The 19,955-nt window shown below is 36.3% G+C and overlaps 1 protein-coding gene across 1 annotated transcript in view; it reads left to right on the top strand.

Annotated features, from left to right (window-relative positions):
* The first annotated feature begins 4,402 nt into the window (after positions 1-4,402).
* Positions 4,403-19,955, top strand: part of LOC103919437 (cAMP-specific 3',5'-cyclic phosphodiesterase 4D-like) — an 84,365-nt gene continuing 68,812 nt past the window's right edge. Inside the window, exon 1 of the mRNA XM_009326944.1 lies at positions 4,403-4,583. Within this exon, the coding sequence (XP_009325219.1) occupies positions 4,495-4,583 (89 nt within the window). The 5' untranslated portion in view covers positions 4,403-4,494. The remainder of the gene's footprint in view (positions 4,584-19,955) is intronic.

Consider the following 19,955-nt stretch of genomic DNA (forward strand, 5'->3'; position numbering starts at 1 on the left):
TGGTATCATAAATAATATATTCAGGCTTTCTGACCTGTTAAAATAGATCAGAGTGATGGAAAAAATGAAAGAGTGAAGAAAATGTACCTGCCTTTTGAGGTGTTGAAAGTACTAACTTTTCAGTTTATTACTCAAAGTCAGAATTAGGCGGGGTCTTTTCTGCTGGGGTGATTCTTTTTTCAGGTGTAAAAGCAATACTTCAAAGTCAGGATACTTCTTTCAGGAGAAAATACCTGTGTCATGGAATTATAACATTCTGAACAGGAATGATACAAAAAATGCAAGTTAGAAGAAATTTTACAAAAATAAACTTCAAGTTATCTAACAACTGAATGAAATGTGGAAAATAGTTTTATTTAATTCTAGGTCATCTGTATTCTTAGTCTTCCAGCATAAACTTTTATTGAGGTAGCTCTATATGAAACTCTAGACACTGTCATGCTACTGGGAAAAATTAAAATGCAGGTTTATCCTGTATTCAAGTGGTTTACTCCTAATTCTTGATTTGTCAGTTGTCTTTTGTTCCTGTCTCAATAATGGCAAGAGAAGGGAAAAAAAGCTGGAAAAATATCTTGCCTGTAATAAAATGTGCATAAATATTATTAAACTGTTTAGAATTCAGATTGTGCAAGCCACCTCTTTGAAACAGTGAGTAAATATTTGATTTTACCTACATAATATTCAGTGGCATTTTGTTTGGAAATGTCCAACTAAGCCATCAGGCAGTGTTTGAAAACAGAAGGAATAACTACGGGAGAAGCATCTGTAAAATACTGTATACTCTCGTGTAAACCATTCTGTCCACTGTAATGACCAGTTTGAACTCCTTCAGAGTTTCCAGTTGTTGATAAATAAGCATTTTTTAAACAACAATGTTTATATATTGCTATTGTCACAATAGTAACTGTAACACCCTTTTTCTCAAAGTACACCTCTGCCACAAAGGAGGAGCCACAAAGGAAGCATGCAGAAAAGCTCTGTTGCTTTCCACAACTTACAAAGTAATAACCTTAGTTGTTTTTTCTGTTTCCTACATCTACTGCTACTTCATCTACCAAAACGGGAAGCAGTGGTCCTGTCCACTTTCCCATGTTGCTCAAGAGGCGGTTGGTTGAGTTGCAGCCCTTGTGCCCCCTGGCGCGATGTGCTGCCAGTGTAATGTCCCTCCCGCCACCCACTCGGGATGGCACATGTCAAATGCAGCTGATGAAGATGATCTAGGAGTTTGTCACAGGTTGCACCTGACCAACGAGATCAAGGCACGAGGGGGAGGCTACTTAATGAAACTATGGTAGGAGCCATAGTGTCCAGGTCTATGTACTGTTCACATGCTCTGTTGAACAGCACAGTCTGTCATGCGTCCCGAGGCTGTAGTGTTTCCCTTCATATCACCCAAAGCATGGAGTTGGATAGTGGAGATCTCTGCGAAAGCACCATCACCACCACTGGCGAGCCTCCTGGCTGTGGTCCCCTTAAGGCTGTAATTGTTTGAGCTTTGGATGCACTGAGAGGAATTTAGGGATAAAACTTGCCCTTTGAGTTCTAAAATGTGTCAGGACGCGGCAGAGAAAGTGAATCGAGTCTGTAAAGATATTTATGCTTATCACCAGACCTGCTTACTAGCAAGAGCTTTTGCACTTAGATGACTTCAACTGACCAAAAAAGGAGTCTAATTTCATGTGGGTTTGTGTGTTCATTATTAATTTAAGTTTCACATTTTTAATTATGAAAAATATTATTTTGCTATTCAATTATATGAACCTTTTCTGAAAAAAATAGCAGTAATTTATGTGTCTGGGAGAACAGTAGAAGAAATGTTTCCTTAATAATTCACCCTTTGTAGATCCTGTAAACCTGAAGCCATCAATAATGACATACTATAGTGGTGCCACTGACCAGCTAGGAGTGTGAAGCTGATATCCCAATATCTGTCAAAAATGTAGAGCAAAAGTTATAATCACAAAACTGCATAGAATGTCAAAGATATTGCACCATAAATGTTTATTACAGTATGCATTTCTGTAAGAGGTCTGGATTATCACTGAGTGCAATGATTGATTCTACCTCTTTTATATAAAACTAGATATTTGTTTACTCATGCTATTGAGCTATTTTTTCCACAAAACACTCCCTACAAATAACAACTTAATGTCAAATCATTTTAAGTTCTTTGAGTGCTTCTAGAAACATTGCTTTCTTTTTGCCTGAAAGAAGAGAAAAAAGGCAGGAAGAGCCTAGCGACTTCTCTGTAAGTCAAAGTGTATTACAGAGTTATTTACGCCTTCATTTCCTTGAATTTCCATAAACACTGTGATTTGTTAATACAATAATCTACTGCATGCCACTATAGAGTGACAATAAGTGTTTCTGATGTCAAGGTATAAATTTAGCGTTCAGTAATCTTGTAAGAAGCTTATTTCTATGACCTTATTGTGGTTGCCTGCATTAGCAGGTTTAGTGCAATAGTGAAGGGCACTTAAGAGGAGAAAAGAGAGCTCATAATAAGCATGTTTGGTTCAGTTTTCTTTATATAAAAAAAGAAAAAACAAATGTTGCTGTTGTATTAATGTGTTGTACAAAGTCCTTTTTAGAAACAGAATGTGAAAAGTAAACATACCTGGCAATATTAAGTTATTTAGGATGTAATTATAAAAATACAGCCTACCTTGGTTTTATTTGCTAGAAGAGAAATATTGATTTTGGCAACGCTCACAGCCAGTATTATCATTCAGGTATGTTTAAAGTGATCTATTAATCACTCAAATTTTAATGATTTCATGATTATGAAGAAGACTATAGCTTATGATACCCAGAGAGCACCTTACTAACCATTGTTGGAATGATCACAATTCTATTCCTGTGGAAATTAGATGCTATATGATTATAATTTAGTTATATAGTATATTCCTTAAACTGCTTAAAAATAATGTGACTTTTGGCCTGGAAACAGTGATTTCATCTATGAAGCCCGTATATTCAAAACTTATTTCATGGTGTGAAGAGATTTATTGTCAATTGACCCTGTGAATTTGTCAGTGTAACAGAAGAAAAATGGTTCCTCCAAAGAGCAATATATACCCACTTATAGTATATTTATATTTTTTCTGAAGTGTAGTTTCTCATAGTAGCCTTTACTATGAAAATAGTACATTTCATCAGATAGTTGATTGACAGACATAATTTATCCTTGGGAATTTACTTTTCTAACTCTCCGACCTTTTCCAGTAGAGCCCTGAGTAATCCTAAATTTTCATTTTTAACCTTGCTCTGGGTGAATACTCAACTTCTCATCCTTCACCTTTCTTATGAATAAAAATATCTGGGTTAGATTTCTTTCAAAGATCACCCAAATTAAAGAATCCTCTTCTTGCCAGTGCTGGGAGATCATAGCCACATTCAGAGTTGGTAGAGGAAATAATGGTGGCCTCACTGGCATGACCTCAGTTGGTGTCAGAATTGAATTGTAGGCTGTTGTTTGCCTTCAACGCTACTAGTGCTAGGCTGAAACAATTGCATGCAAGAGTTGGGGCTTGAGTTAAAAATAAAAATATTAAATTAAAAAAAAAAAAACAACACCCAAAACAGCAAAACAAACAACAAGAAGACACCAAACCACAATGACCCCAGCTAGCAGGGAACTGAGTTCAGTTCTCAAAGTCACTGGGTAATTCAGTACAGGGAGTGATGTCTTTGAGCAAAGCTGCCAAGAGGCCTGAAAATTATCTACCAGTCTGAGACGTACTTTCTTAGAGTGGCTGATCTCTCGTAAATGATTAAGCCCTTTCAGAAAAGCTACTTACTGTTATAAATTGATTCACTTTAGAAACTGTGAGGAAGGAAGAAACACTTGAAGAGAGTTAAGAATTAAACAAAGAGGCAATTGAGGGGTTTGTGGGCATGTTTTCAATAGCGGTTTTACTCCCCGGTTGCTAGCTCCTTACTGTGCTGTGGGGGGACACACTGGGGGACATAGCGGATTTTGGTTTGTTGTTCTTTTGGGGGATTTCAGCTTTTTTTCTGCATGCTCCTTAGCTGTCTGATGCCAGCCAAAACAGATTGTTCAAATATAATCCATGTTAAAAATACTTTCAACAGACTGTTAAGAGTTTGAAGGCCTTTGTCTGGGCAGCAGTGAATAATCGGAGTATTGGCTGTTTCTGGTCTGCCTTAGTTCTATGGTTCAGTGCTCTTTAGTGGTTGCTATAACTATCCAAGGGTTTACCATAAGAGTTCTCATTTGAATAATGCAATAAGAGCCCTGAATATAGGAAACATTAATGCAAAGGGCAAGGCTCATGCAGCAGGAAATCTCAGTTATCCCTTCTAGCCTGTGCTCTCAGCCAGCCACATCTCTGCCAAAGCATACCGTAGGAAAAGGACGTTGCCTTACACAGTTACAAGTGCTTCATGATTAGTGTGGGGCACCTCCAGCACAACTGTCCTGCTTCCCCTCAGGGATATATTTTTTAGACGATTTTAGAATTAACTTTGCCAATGGCCTTTCTGTGGGATCCTTTTGGAGCCTATATCCCTCGTCCATCTCCAAGAAATAAGATGAGATTTCGCTTTCTGAAGTCCTACAGGTATCTCTTCTAGTGGCTTACGGTGTAATTGACAGTGATAATAGTTGCAGATGTAGCTCTTTTTTATTCTTCTATAGGATTATAGTATATAAAAATTTGGAAATGTCTTGTATTAATTGTGACTCTCTTGAGCTCGTAAAGCCTTTGCTGAACATGTATGTCAGGAAAATAGTGATTGTTTCTGTGTGATTGGAAAATATTATGAGTAAGTGACCATGGAAGTTTATGAAACTGCACTTTTCAAGCAAATAATAATTTTGAATCTTTTTTACACTTCAAGATGGGGAAAAAGTAGATTAATATTTATGTCAGTGTTCTTATAAAAATATTAATTCTAAATATTATCATTACTTACTATAAGTAAACATATTTAGTTATAAATATGACACACTGATACGGCATACCAAATCTGAATTAATACTTATAGTTGAGGGGCTTTTGCATAACCAGAAAACCGTGTTTGTTAAATATTTTTGTGTTCAACATTTTAAAAGTAAATACAACCAATGAGAAAAACATGCAGATTCTATTTTTTTCTTAGCTGTTATTTAAAAATAACAATAGCAATGTATGCTTTCCATTATTTATCGTACTCCTTTTGCAATTGAACCAATACTTGTTTTCCAACTTCCTTGCTTTTATCTACAATAGATGCAATATACATTTTCAAGTATAAAATTCTTAAGATCCTCCCATTTGTATATAATGCATTGAAGAACTTGCTACATATCATCTTAATATTAATTGATGCAACAGTCGCATTTATTTGCACACGTATACAATATCGAATGCCCAAGAAGCTAAATGGTTTATGTAGGATTATGGATAGCAAACACTGTCTATGTGAATACTATAAAAAAACCTGGCTAGGTACAGTCCAATTTCTCTCAGTATTTTCTTCTGCAAAAGCTAGGTTGTTCATACAGAGGGAGCTGGTTTTATGACACAAAATAATAATAACAGATAAAGGGATTTGAACAGGGAGTAAAAAGACGGTATCTATAATAGTTTCTAAAAGTTCAAAACTAGATCATATAATTCAATTGAGATTCTCTTAAGGCAATCATCTCATGTTTGTTTGTTTTTTTTTCTTAAAGAAAGCTACTTATGTTTCTTTATCAGTGTTTCAGAAGCAAAAAGAAAAAATATTTCAAGTAGCATGTTAATATAGGATGTGATTATTTTGATGATCAACTTATGTAAATATAGCACATTGTCTAATTTTTCAATCTAACAAGTGAAAATAGTGTTAAAAGTTGTTAATAAAAATAAAAAGCAAGGAACTCTTATCTGAAGTCCAGAGGTGTGAATGAATTTTGGCTTACCGTAGAGAAAGTGTTATATGTTTGTTTTTCAGGAGCTTTAAAGAATTAGCATGAGGTTGAAGATAATTTTATAAAAGCTGGCTCATAGTTGTATTATTGAATGTGAGCCATTTTTGTTGTTACTATTTAATTTAACTGTTAGTTTTGACTGAGAAGAGGATTAAAAATCCTTAATACACATATTGCCATGTCACTGCCATGGCTCCATTCACACTGTAGGTTATATTTAGAAATCTACTACAAAATTTTACAGTACCCACCCCTATGTAATTTAATAACCTTGTTTGTGTCAACTGACAGTTCTGCTCACGTCACTCAACTATCTGATGTCAAGGGGCTTTGGTTTCTAAAACGGAATACCTGATAGTACCGTCCAGGTTTTCCATGATGAACATTGTTTAGTAAACCATGCTGTTCTACTTCATAATCTTAATTTAAATTGTGAAGTTGGCCATGATTTTAAAATTTCTTTTGCTACATTTTGGGCAAAAACATAGTGTTTCTTCTGTGGGATACTCAGAATTTATTGATTAAATGGACCATTATGTTTTAATTTACATATTTCATTTTTGGGAGATTCTGTGATACATTGATTCCCCCTTATAGCCAAGTAGTGATTTGAGTTTCTTTGCTGATCAGCGAGTGCTGGGGTTTGCATTTTCAGAAGGTGGTGGAAGAGCCAGGCTAAAGCAAATTTTCCCAAAGAAGGAAAAAAATATGCCTTGAGACAATGCAGTTTTTCTAGGAAGAGCTGGAATGCAATGCAGTCACTTAGAGCTCCTCCTCCTCTGCCCTTCCCATCAAATAAACCATAGCTTAAAGCCTCAGCAAATTGTACTGAACAAAACCGTGAAAGCAGACCAAAAAACTGGTAGAGATTCACTTATGATTCAATATACACCAGAAGTGCAAGTATTCACAGCATTGGATGTAAAGCCAAGGCCAGGACTCGGTACTTCACAGGAAAGGAAACTCAGGAGACTGCCAAGTCATTTCACAATTTCAGTATATTTTTGCAGGCTGGAGAAGGAGGAGGGTTGTTTAGTTTTGTAGGGAGGTGTGCCCATCCTGCTCTCTCACAGATGAACATTCTTCTAGTTCAATACAAACAAAATATTTGTAAATCTTTATTATGTTTCCAGAACTCACAGAAAAGCTTACCTCTTTTTCTTTCTTTTTTTTTTTTTTTTTAACTTTCTTTTTGAAGCCTTGAGTCTCTCTAAACTGAAGCACACCTCATTTCCTGAAATGCAGACAGGAATCGTGTTTCCTGCTGTATTTAGCTTTGCTCAGGAAAATACCACTAGATGTGACTGTAAAAACTGAGTCCTAATAGTAGCACAGTTATGCTTTAGAGCCTCCCAAGACCTCTGAAGAACGGATGGAGAGCAGAAGCCTTTTTCATGACCTCTAAATCCTATCATGCATGGATGACAAAAAACTAAAGCACCTATAAAAATTTCCTGCATAACCGAGATGTATGAGTAAGAACATGTTACATGACACTCAATCCTGCTAGATGCTAAACACGCACATCTCCCACTGACTTAATGACAGGTCCTCAGGACCACTTAGAAGATTCTCCAGAGGCAGCAGGATCTGCCCTGGTTGTCTGGCTGGTCATTAAGTCTTTTTTTCACAAAGAAGGAGCTGTGAATAACTCAGAGTGAAAGTCTGCTGTGTAAAACCTGTTTGTCGTGACAATTTTGTAGAGATTGTAATCTCCAAAGTAAAATGGATGTTATGGACGAATGACACTGGCAATAGTATACATTAAATTGAATAATCAAAGAATTAATAAGTTCATTAAATTATTGCAGTGTCATAACTACATCTTTGTTTGGTTAGGTATGAAGATACACTTCCTGAGACAGTAATCATGAAACTTGTATCTTCATATGGAAAAGAAAGAAAGGTTCTTTGTTGTTTTATGCGAGCGTCTTTTGTTCCTTCCTCTGCTTTTTTTTCTGTTTTTCTTCTTTGGCTGCCATCTGGCATGTTTCCCTGAACTAGAGGAATGGTCATGCGGCTGAAGCTACTGCCAACACCACTTCTGCAGGCAGCTGCTTGTGGCATTGGTACAGAAGGAGGCAGATTCCCTCCTGCCAGATAATTGTACTCCAAGCCACTAAACTCTTGGGAGCTGGGCTGGAAAGTGGAATCTCTCTCTCAAACAGCAATTTTCAGGAATCCCTTCTCTAAGGGGATTTCTTAATAATGTCAAAGCTTTCTTAGTGAGCAGAATGTAATATTCTAACTTTTTTGTTATTACAAGTCTTGTAATGAAATGGGAATAGAAACCAGGTTAAAGTTTATTATTTTATTTATTAGGGATTAGAGTCCCAGCACACTGGAACTACTTTGGTTCCTTTTTACTAGTCATTCAACATTGGGAAATAAAATATTTGAATGCGTAAGTGTGGACTTTTTGAGTGAACGTGATGAGTCACACAGCCATGTCACCATTAAAATGATGTTTTGAGTCTCATTCAGACTTATTTTAGGCAAATCTGCATGTCAAAATGTCATCATACCCAATTCAGACATTTGGTTATGTTATTTTGAAATCTTGGGAAAAGTGGCAAAATAGCAAGGCATATTGCTAGTCAGGTTAAGTAGCAGTAAGAAAGCAGGTGCACGTGAGTCATACTTGACTCTTGGTGTTGCTGCAGACTTACGTCGCTGGCAAAACTCTTATAGAGTCCCTCATAATGACCTAATACAAAGAGTCCCTACACCATTTCCTAAAATCTCAGACAGTCAAGTCGCAGTCCATAGGTCCCCAACAGCAGGAAAAAAAACAGAAGACAAGTAACATGTTCAAAAATTTCAGCTTTTGCTTAAATTTCTCACACATAGTTGATCCTCACACAGATAGGTTGAGTGAGTCTATCACAGTGGGACAGGTTGAGTCTATCAATGTTTCTTATTGTTGCTTTGAACTAGCGTTACCTGAGTGCTTATTCTGTGGGATTTTGTTATTCTTCCTACTGCCTTAGAAGTGATTTAGTGTGAAATACACAGAAAACGGAAGTATATCTATAGGTATTTTGCAAACAACAACAAGTTTTTTCCACTTTATGCTTAAGTGAGCTCTAACAGCCTAGACTGATGCTAAGCCAGGACCTGTATGAATAACCATCAGGAAATTTTCTTTTATACACAGTGAAGTAAATTATGATGACTGGTGTTGCTATGGTTTACAATAAATAAATGGCTGGTCTTTGCTGTTTGTGGCTGAAACAATCTCCCTACAAAGCTGTCCTTCCAGATTTGGCTGGGAGCAAACATTAGAATCCCTTGGGATGCAGAAAAAGATTACAGCAACCATAAACACCAGGAAATACTCAGCTTGATTTACAAATTTTAGATGCCCATGGATATTTAAGTTAATGTCAGGACTATCTGACTTGCAATTCCCTGGTGTCTAACAAATTCTAGGAGCACTATAAATAGATCTATCATTCAATCTGATACTGAATACATCAGGAACAAGCTGACGCTAGTTCAGCATGTACCATGTCAAAATGTTGTAATTAATTTCTAGATGCTGCATTAAACAAGAAGAAATGTGGTACGGGGGTAACCTAAGAATGTTTAATTTATGCCACTGTAGAATATGTTTATGTCCATTGTGGATAGATTTTTTTTTTTTTTATTGCAAAGGAAATTGAAAAACTGGAATTTCTTATTGGAACTAGTAAATACAATTTATTTTTGAGCCCCAGAAACCACTAAGATCTACAGGTCATTTCACGTTTTGGTTGTTTCTATGAAAGCTGTATGCGAGTGTTAACTGAAAACTTCTGCAATATGCTAGAAGGTAATTTAAGGCTCTAATGTGCCTTTCTTCAAGAGGCAAAAAAAGAAAAAAGGAAGGGTCTGGCACACACACGAGCCTGGTGTCCTTAGCTGTAGGGGCATTATATTTCATCACAGGGGTGGTCCATGCCAGCTAATCCAGCTCCTGGTCTGTGACAGCAGCCAGCAGCAAATGTTTGAGACAGAACGGTAAGAAAGTTGGTGGTTACAATATAATCTTCCTCGAGGGAGAATCTCCTCAACATCTTCAGTAGTTCCCTATGTATGAGTACTCCAGAAGTCTCCTTACTGTGTGTATTGCTTACTGTAACAAGTCTGGGTATTTTATTTATTCACATCAAATTTTGATCATTTTTTAATAAAAACACTGCTGTAGTTTTGGCTTCAGCAGTATCTTTTGACACTCAATTCCACAGGTGAACTCTCTACAATGTGCAGGAGTTTGTTCATTCTGTTGTCATCTTTTGCCGTGGAACATTTTAAGTAGTATTGCGAAATTATGTTGCTAAAGGGTTAGTTGTTGTTTTATATATTTGTATACCACTCTTGCTCATCAGCTTTCTAAGTAATCTATATTTTCACTGCCTCTTTTCACATGGAAAAAAATTGTGTCCATATCATTCATGTTGCAGATCTCTTAATGCCTCCTCCTATTGCAATGTTCCTTCTAATGCAGAGTGACTAGAAGTAAACCCAGAGCTTCTGATGAGGACACATTGTCTAGATGAATTATAATATTCCTATTCTAATAGAAATATAATTTTAATAATGTTTCTATTATAACATTTCCATTATTACCCTCTATCTCATTTCTGATGTAGTTGAACAGATTTGCTGATTAACTAATTTTGAGTCATGAGCCATAACCTCCCGTTCCGTTAAATACCTGGTAGTGTTTGTACTGGCCAGACTAGATATTCTGTGTTTTTAACCCTGTTGGAATCGTTTCACTTCCATTACTATGTCCTTTTGTTCTTGTTCCATGTATGCCCTTTCTCTTTCCTCTGAGAGAAGTTTACAAGGACACAGTATTGAGTGAAGGCAACAGGGATTGTTGCTGGAGGTAGAATTTCAGTCTCACTGGAAATTTTGCATTTCTAAAAGAAAAAAAATCCCTCATGATGAATAGCCAGTTTTACATAATTTTCTATGGGAAGAACATTTCTTTTTTTTTTTTTAATTAAATATAAAATGTGGTTTAGATTTTTTACAGCCTCACTTCTTCAGGATTCCTGACTTGTTAGGAAGTTAGAAAGTCCTTCAGGCAAGCTGCCACAATCCAGGCAACTGCAGAAATCAGGGGTCTCAGCAGTAGGAGGAGACAGATGCTTTCCATCAACATATGCATACAGTTGGTCATTATATAAGTGTATATTATATATACAGTATGCACACACACACACGCATATGTGTGTGTGTATATATCCTACATTAAAGTGAGCACGCTATCAGAAGTTTGCGAGGAAGAAACTGAATACACACTACTTACTTTACAGTTTGTCCACATGAACTCAGCTTTCCTTTATTTATTTTATCTTTGCAACATTTCCAGTCAATACTTGGCTTTTTAGTGGCTTAGATTTCACAGGCTTTGGTACAAAATTTCTGTTGAAGTTGTAAAAGCAAAATGACACAGCAGAACAAACAACAGCAAAGCTTAAGAATAGCTATCATCTTTTCCAAGCAGGATCAGATAAACTCCTGTTAACACTAGCTGAAGTTATTTAGCTAGTGAAGAAACCTAAAATGGAAGAAAGCAAAACTACTTAAATGTGATATAATTGCCTCCAGATGGAGAATGGGGGCCTCATATTTTCTTGGTTATAACAGATGTAGGTGAAGCAAAAAGCCAAATATAAAAAATAAAAGTTCAAAATAATTCCAGCTCGAGCTACATATGTATCACTCTAATATACCCTATGAGTTACCCTTTGAATCCAACTTAATCTGCAGATGCTGTGAAGTGAGCCGTACCAGATGTTTCAGTGTCCTCATGACACTTCATCTGGAGGCACCTTTTCCTTCCCCAGGCTCTTTCCAGACACAAGTACACACCTACAGCCCTTGTTACAGGCTGCTACAGAGGTACTAGCACCAAACAAAAGCACTTGGGCAGGTTGACACTCTCCAATGACTTTCTTTCCACTTGTTTTGTCAGGATCCACATCAGATCTGCTGTGAGAAGCCCCTCACCCACAGAGAAAACACAGGGAGTTCATGCTCCAAGGGAAAGTTTGCCAGTTTTTTAAATGGTGAATTCTCTGCTTCTGTATATGACCTTTTAGGTGTACAGAGCACAAGGAGGATGGCTGGCTGGCTGGATGAAGCTTTCATCCCTTCCAAAGGGGAATGTGTGCCTAGGAAAGAGTACATCAGGGTTGGTTGTTTTGCTTTGTGGTTGATTTTTTTTTTTTCATCTTAGAAACTCTCTAGTCTCTTCTGTTCAGTTTAAATTTCTCTTTTCCTTCTGATAAACTGACCTGTGGCCATTCCTGGAACTCATAATTGCCAATTAAAATATTGCAGATGGAGCAGGATCTGCTGCTCGGGCAGCTCTAGTGTGAGGCAGAAACATCATGTAGCACTATGCAAATGATGCAGTTTTTTACCTTAATTCATGTGACACTAATAGGCATGGATATTGTCTTATGTTTAGTTGGTTTTCCTAAGTGTGTGAAACATGTTTCAACTTCTAGGTAACCATCGAATTAGATAATTTTTCCTTGCTTTTTGCTCCTCTTACTCATAAAATAAAAAGAAAATGGAAAAGAATACGGTCATGCAAACATTAAATGTGAAAAGCAGAGAAGTCAGCTGTTTTAAGCAACAAAGTTAATCTGTTTTATATCATGCTTTGGAAGCCAAGCCAAATGTTTCATCATCATTTGCACTCCACTGACCCAGGGACTGAACAGTCAGAAAATTGATAATTTGAAAACTGGGGTATGTCTGTAAAACAGTAGAAGTAAAATCCACTGAGTTAGGCTTTTACTGGTGGCACAGGAGAAAATTAAGTTTATTCTAAACATTGTATAAGGAAAACACTCCCATGCATTTGCTGTGATGGGTGATGGGTTCCTGAACAGAAGCGTCATTGGCACCTAAGAATCAGGAAGAAGTTTACATTATACTTGCATGTGTGGTTAACAATGTCAGCCTTCTGAAACAAAATATGATTTTTGCAGGTATTCTTCTATTTCAAATAAAAAAAAAAGAAAAAAAAGACATTCATGTAATTTCTTAACATTAATCCCAGCATCCAGGTGGTTCCCTTAATGAGGGAATCATGCAGTCTTAATGAGCATGTAAATTGCAAACTGTATTTGTTCCATGTTTCCTCTTGGCCACTTGGTCCCTGTTTAAGCTCTCTGCCACATGACGCAGTACAGTGTATATTGGAACACGGCATACTTTGAGGCTTATCCAAATTTGGCATAAAAATACATGTAGTTCTGTTTTCTGGTAAACTCTGCTCGGGATCATAGAAAACAGAAGGAATTCTAACCAGAGTGGTTTTGCAGTGCAAATATGAGCACATTTTAATGCCAAAATAATACTTATTGTTTATAGATAAGAATATTAATGATATAACACAGATGGTATGCTAATTTATACTTGGGGCCAATAGCAAAATGTAGTGTGACCTCATTAAAAACCTGTTTCAAGATACAGACAAAATTTCATCTTCACATGCAGAGAAAACAGGTACCTCTGTGATCCACCAAGGGGTTAAGTTTTGCTGTCACTGTTCTTTCTGCTTGGTTATCCCTGTTAGTATATCATAAAAAGATATAACATTTTAATTATGCTGTGCATACTTTCCAGTCTGGACTCCTAAACACAGCAAATATTAGCCTGCAAATCCATATAAAATTTAAATAGAAATATGTAGTAATCCAAGTAGCATCTGTTAAACACATAATCATACCATGATATGATTGTCTTATTCACGCTGAATGTCAAAAACTGTATGTTTCTGTACAATTTTGATGTGAAAGCTCTTTTTGAGCTCTTTCTGATAGCTTGATGCTATCAGAAAATGTTAGCTGGACTGGTTTTAGTGAGTGCCATGTGACAGCCCCAATTTTTCCTTGGTTGTATCTACACAGTAAATAAAACAGCCCAGTAATTCTTCCAGCTGGTGAACTGGAACTGTCATGACAAGGCTAGTGTCCATAATGCTAACCTCTCCTGCTCCCCAAAGCAGTATGTGAGGGGACAAAATACTCATCTGGAGAGGTCCTTGGTCCAGGGTCAGGGGTCCATGGTAACCTCCAAACCAAGAAGGGTTTACTCCCTTTCTGCTCCATTAAAATAAACTGATCACAGTTTTCTACTGGACTATATTATATTCTGCTTGCTTATATTTTACAGTACTGTCAGCTCCAACTGTTTTTAATTATGCGCTGGAGAATCACAAGAGTTTGTTTAAAAAGTCTTCTTTTTTCTTTTGTCCTCAAGTGGTTAAATCTAAAAGGGTTTCCCAAAACCAGAAAAGCCAAGAGCTTTCTTAAGATGCAGTTTGAGATTTTCATCTAATAGCTGGACTCCAGGAGCTTTAATGAAAATACCTTAGTCTGTGAGACTGGAAATAACATTTCTGAGGTTGACGGGGCAGGATAATGTGACTTCGACACTCACACCCTGAAAACTTTTTTTATCTGTAATTCTACTTTTCACAGCACAAAGGGTGGAAGTGTGACCCAGACTGCTCCTCATGATGCCCTACTCTTTCTTCTGGAGTTCAAAGTAGAAAGTTGTTATTCACCCAGGCTGCTGTTAGCATGCAAAACTCAGCAACATCTTCTTGATATTCTTTCAAGATGTAGATTTCCCAGCTGTATAATGGGACTGTTTTAAGATGTAAAGAAAGCAGCAGACATTGCTGGAAAGGCTGTGCTCTCTCCACTGAAAGAGAGATTTGCTAAATTTGCACTCTCTTCACCCTTTCAGAGGAACAGTTGATCTTTGACCAAGAAGATATTTCATAATTTGGACCATTCATTTTGAATTAATTTGTCATTTTGATTATAGTTTATAATAGCTAATATAAGTTTAAATGAAGGAGGATAAAAAGCAGTTGGAGAATGTCAGTGAAAATTTACTACAGTGCAGACCTGTTCTGATGGAGTTGCAATTTGCCAGCTTTTTGACTTTGATAAAGAGAAATAATGGATGTTATTAGCAATTTATGGTAAATATTATCTCATATGATACTTCTAAACTGTTTAGATAACATTTCTTTTTGGTACAATATATTTTTTTGATCCTGTAACATTTAATTCACCGTTAAATGTCTTACACTCTGTTACTATAAAAGGATAAGAGTAAAACTGCTTCCAAGTACACAGTGTTTCAGTAAGACATGAGCTTGTTCATGCCAGCTCTTCAGGTTTACAGACAAAGTCACTTTCCTCAAAATAGCCGCTATAGGAGTTATGGTAATAATGTAAAGCAATGTAAAGCAGTTTGTGGTAACAATGTAAAGCATTCTTAGGCATCTGGATTTGAAGACCTTCAGCTCTTATCCTAACTTTGGCATAGGGTCATCATTTTTGCATTTATAGTGGAAAAGTTAGGAAAGTGAAGTATGAGTATACTGTTAGAAAGACATTATGGCTCTACATACTTAAGGAAAGGGATTTTTTTCTTCAATAAATTTTACATTTGTAGTTTAGGAACATTTTTATATTCACTATTTTTGTGTATAACCTAAATAATTGTTTTTCATTATAGTTGTTACGTATTCCTATTACTTAATTGAAGTCTTTGCAGAATTTCTGCCATGTTTTTGGAATTTATTTCTGGCTTAAAAATTGCCTGCTTTAGTTAACCTTCTTTCTGTTTGTTGTGTCACTAAGTGACACATACGTGACAAGTATATGTAATAGCACTACCATTTGATTTACCATTAGTAGAGTTACACTTTGTTCATAGCACATTTATGGAAAAAAAATTATTTTCATACTTGGCAGGAAGATAAAGAAAATGTCTTTATTTTGTGTATTTCTCATAATGTAATGATTTGCTTAGCCTTTATCAATATCTTTTTCAGTTAAAATTCAGAATAGTTTGATATTGTTTTTCATTTACAAATGCTGGGTTGCACAGTAGCATCTTAATACCTGTGGCCTGGGAGGTGCAAATAAAGAAATGGGTAACTGCAGAAAATTCAGAGGAGTCACAGAATTAACTTTTACAGCTTTAATACCCAGCTTTGATTTGGCTACACGGCAGAAAAATATGGGGCAGAGTGGAAAGGAGAGAAGAATGAACTGTTAGGGGGAGAAAAGTATGCAGATGAAAGAGGTGGTGTACTGCTGTGACATATGACCACCATCTAAGCAATCATTAGTAAAAGCTGCGTCATACTGCTGCAGCTCAATTCTTTTATTTCTCCCTTTTGCAGGGCTGAAATTGTTTCCCAGTTGCCTAGAGCCTTTTGTTCTGTAATACCTGTCTTTAGCAAAACAAGATTTGCAGCTCCTTAGGAACAGAAGTTCCTGGCGGTGACAGTCTGCACTACTGAGTTACCTTCATGGATACACCTTACTGTGTAAGGTGTAGATTCAAGAGATCAAGACATACATTCCCCTTCCCTGAATATAAAGTAACCTATTAGAATTATTTATATAATAAATAACCAACAATTTGTGTAATGGCCAGGCATAGGTCAGAGGCATCCCAAGTAGCCAGTAACAACCAGCACCTTGATTAGAGTAATTTAAAAGCTTCATTACAGTTTTCAAGGTAAAATTTTATGGAAAATCCCTAGCTGTTTTGTAGACAAACGTGGCAGGCCAATGGTGCTGCCATGCACAAAGTTCCTCTTCCAGGCCTCAGACTGTATTCATAAAATTTTTACATTGTTGTTTATCAGCTCTGTATCTCTCACAGCCACTGTAATTGCAGAAGCATTTATTTAATTTCTTTTTCAAAACAACACTACCATGGTGAATTTAGTATCAAGACAAAAGATTTTGTTTGTGGTTCTTGTTGACAGATTTTCAGAATGTATAAACTATATGTTAATGCCTTTGTCAATTAATTTTAATCAAAAATATGGCAAAAACTTAAAGGCTTTCTAAAGACCTTTTTAATGAAAGAAATACCATTTAAGTAATGCTGCTGGAAACTTAATTTACAAACTTAGCTGCCTTACTGTCCAGGTCACCAAAGTGCTGACATTTCCTGGAATATCAGCTCATAGACGCGCTCGGCCCAAAACAGCACTCCTGCTCCACATGTGCCCTTTAGGTCTGCACACTTTAAAGCAGTAGGCACTTTAAACCAGTACTGCTTGAGCTCCTCTCTCTTTGAACTGCTGCAAAGTGATCTAGTTAATGCTATAAAATTTAGGTTGTGTAAAATATCACCTTGAAACCTTGCATTTAATCTTCAATCCTTCTGAGATGGTACGCAAAGGTAGTTTTTGCTGGTGAGTAAGCCAAGAGTTTTTGTTGTTACTGCTTTCCATTTTTAGTTCAAATACAAAACTTGTACTTAATTTTTCCTCTCAAAAAAAGAAAAATTCTGGAGGTCTAGTTAAACTAGACAATGCTGTTCAACTGTAGGACACTGTTCAATGTTGAATATTCCCAACCCTACTGTACAGAAGCCAAATATACTATAAAAACAACCATACATTTTATTTGTAATTTGGTATGCACTGAAGTTCATGAACAGTAGCACACTGCTGTTACTGTCCAGTGTGTTAGACAGACCAAAGTGCAGGGAAAAAATTTCAGGAATTGGCTCTTTGACATGTATTTGATTTGGTTCAATTTTGAGAGTTGTGTGTTTTGTGAGAAAGTAGTGAAAAATTATGAAATAGTACTTAGAAAAAAAAATGCTGAGATAGTTCAGCTTCTTGCTAATTATACCAGCAAATTTACAGAGAAAAATGCTTTCCAAGATACATGTGAAACCACGTTAACTGAACTGAACTGAACCTACCTTGCCAAGATGACTGTCAGGAAAGTAACATACCATAATAAATAATTCAGATTGATTAAACACAAGGAAAATACCTGGACTGCGAGAGGTTTTGAGAATCATTTAGCATGAAATTCAAATGGATAACATGGGAGTACAGATATCTTTGTATTTCTAACTTTTATATGTTGGGAGAGAAAAGTGACAGCACAGCACACATGAACAAAGATCTGCCCCTGAGGTGTGAAGAGGGTCTCCAGTTGTTCATCCAAATACAATCCTGGTTGATGAAGCTGCAAATGCTTTGGCTCATTCTTCATTATTTATTTTATTTTTTGTTGGTGATAGTTACCATATTTTTAAATAAAAACATAGGGCCATATTTGTTAGGTGAGGTTTCTATCTTACTCTTCCTGCAAGTTAACTTTTTAAAAAAGTATCATAATATATTATTGGTGGTGCTTTTTTCTCTACCAGTGTAAATAACCACTCAGTTTTCTGGCTTTTTTTCTGTGTTTTATTTTTTCCTATAACATAGAGATGGTGTTTGCTGAAGTTATAATGCAAAATGAGGCAGGAAAGTGTTATTAGCCGTTATCAACTTCAATTTAGAAATCAATTGCAACAGAGTAAAAATCAGTGTGTGTATCTAAAATCTGTCATGTAAACTAAATTTATTAGGCAGTTAAATATAACTTTGCATACTTAAGAGGCGTGTCTGCTGTAGCAGGGCTTAGTCCTTCAGCAAAAATTGCCCATCAGCTGATATCTTTGAAGATATCCCAGACTGATTTCAGATATGGATAAGAAAATAAACAATAGGGGCAGAACTGAGATCTGAAGTCTAAATTGAAGAAAAGGAAGTAAAGTATTATTGGAGCATGTTCTGTAAGGTCTTATTTTAAAATGCCTTTTTTTTTTTTGGTGGTGGTAGTAGTAGTAGTAGTAGTACTCGTTTATAATATGTGTCATGTTTTCCACTTTAGGGAAAACAGGTTACTTTTTTGAGTGTTATACCTACCAAGGGAAGAGCAACATATTCTGTTGCTCCAGCGTAGCTGCTCCAGCTTATCAAAAGGGCTTATGTTAAAAAAGCTGAAGTGGGATATCTTTGAAAGAGGTGCTGTTGTGCATATTCAGATTGAAACCACAGATTCGTGTTTATACCACAGATTAGAATTACTGAAGTACTATCAGTTCCATATATCTGTGGATAAATCCCTGCAGGAGAGAAAGACTCAAGTAATTAATTTTGTTTTAAATACATGTATTACAAGAGATAAAAGATCAAATAAGTTTCCTATTCAAACTAAAACTAGACCAAAATCAGGATATGTAAAGAATGAAAGGATGACTGTATTGCAGGAGAGCCTTAAGGTTGTTTAAAAAAGTGATTTAACTGTTCTGATGTTCAATGGTTTTTCTTCATTAAGATTTCAGTTGCTGGTAAGAGTTGGAGAGAACTTTGTGTCAGGGAAATAACATGTTTTTCTAAAGCGCCAATGCATTTTTTTCTTACTCTTTTCTCTCATTCTCCATTAACCCCTTCTCCATCTTAGTATACTGAGCTGAAGGAGGCCTATTTTAAATGTCATTCTCAGAAAACAAAAAAAAAACCAAAGATTTGACCGAGCTATAAAGGCAAAATTCTTAGGCTCACAAGCAGAGTTTTAACGTTTTCATATATTAAGAAGGCCAATGGATCTCCAAAGCCACTACAATCGATATCTTTCACAACAGAAAAATCAAAATCCATAGATCCTACATCTGCTCCTCATCAGTGTAGTAACCTTTATCCCATGCACTGGATGTCGTTGTAGAAACTGTGTGAGTCAAAATACACAAGTTCTGCAATCTAGAATCATCTTTCTGAAGCAATGGAGGAAGGACAGAAACAACAGCAGCCGTGCTGTATCTCATCCCTCAGTGTGACACAACAAGGGACACCTAGCAATATCTTCAAAAGGCAAGCCTGGGAATTAAAAGTTGTCATTTTACTGGACACTAAAATTAATAGAATCCACAGAGATGTTGTTTTTTTCAATTTTACCTTTTCCCCATCCTCCCACTGGCCACCTTCTATTCTATAGATGCTGTTTCTCTCTTTTTGCTCTCTATGGATCTCCTATTTATTCCCTTTCCAGCATCCCTTTCTTCTTCACAGGTAGTGCATTTTTTTTTCTCTAGGTCTAATTCATTGTCCTGGTTTCGGCAGGGATAGAGTTAATTTCCTTCCTAGCAGCTGGTACAGTGCTGTGTTTTGGATATTATTATTATTATTATTATTATT

The sequence above is a fragment of the Pygoscelis adeliae genome, unplaced genomic scaffold (assembly GCF_000699105.1).
Source record: "Pygoscelis adeliae isolate BGI_AS28 unplaced genomic scaffold, ASM69910v1 Scaffold116, whole genome shotgun sequence".
Taxonomy (NCBI): domain Eukaryota; kingdom Metazoa; phylum Chordata; class Aves; order Sphenisciformes; family Spheniscidae; genus Pygoscelis; species Pygoscelis adeliae.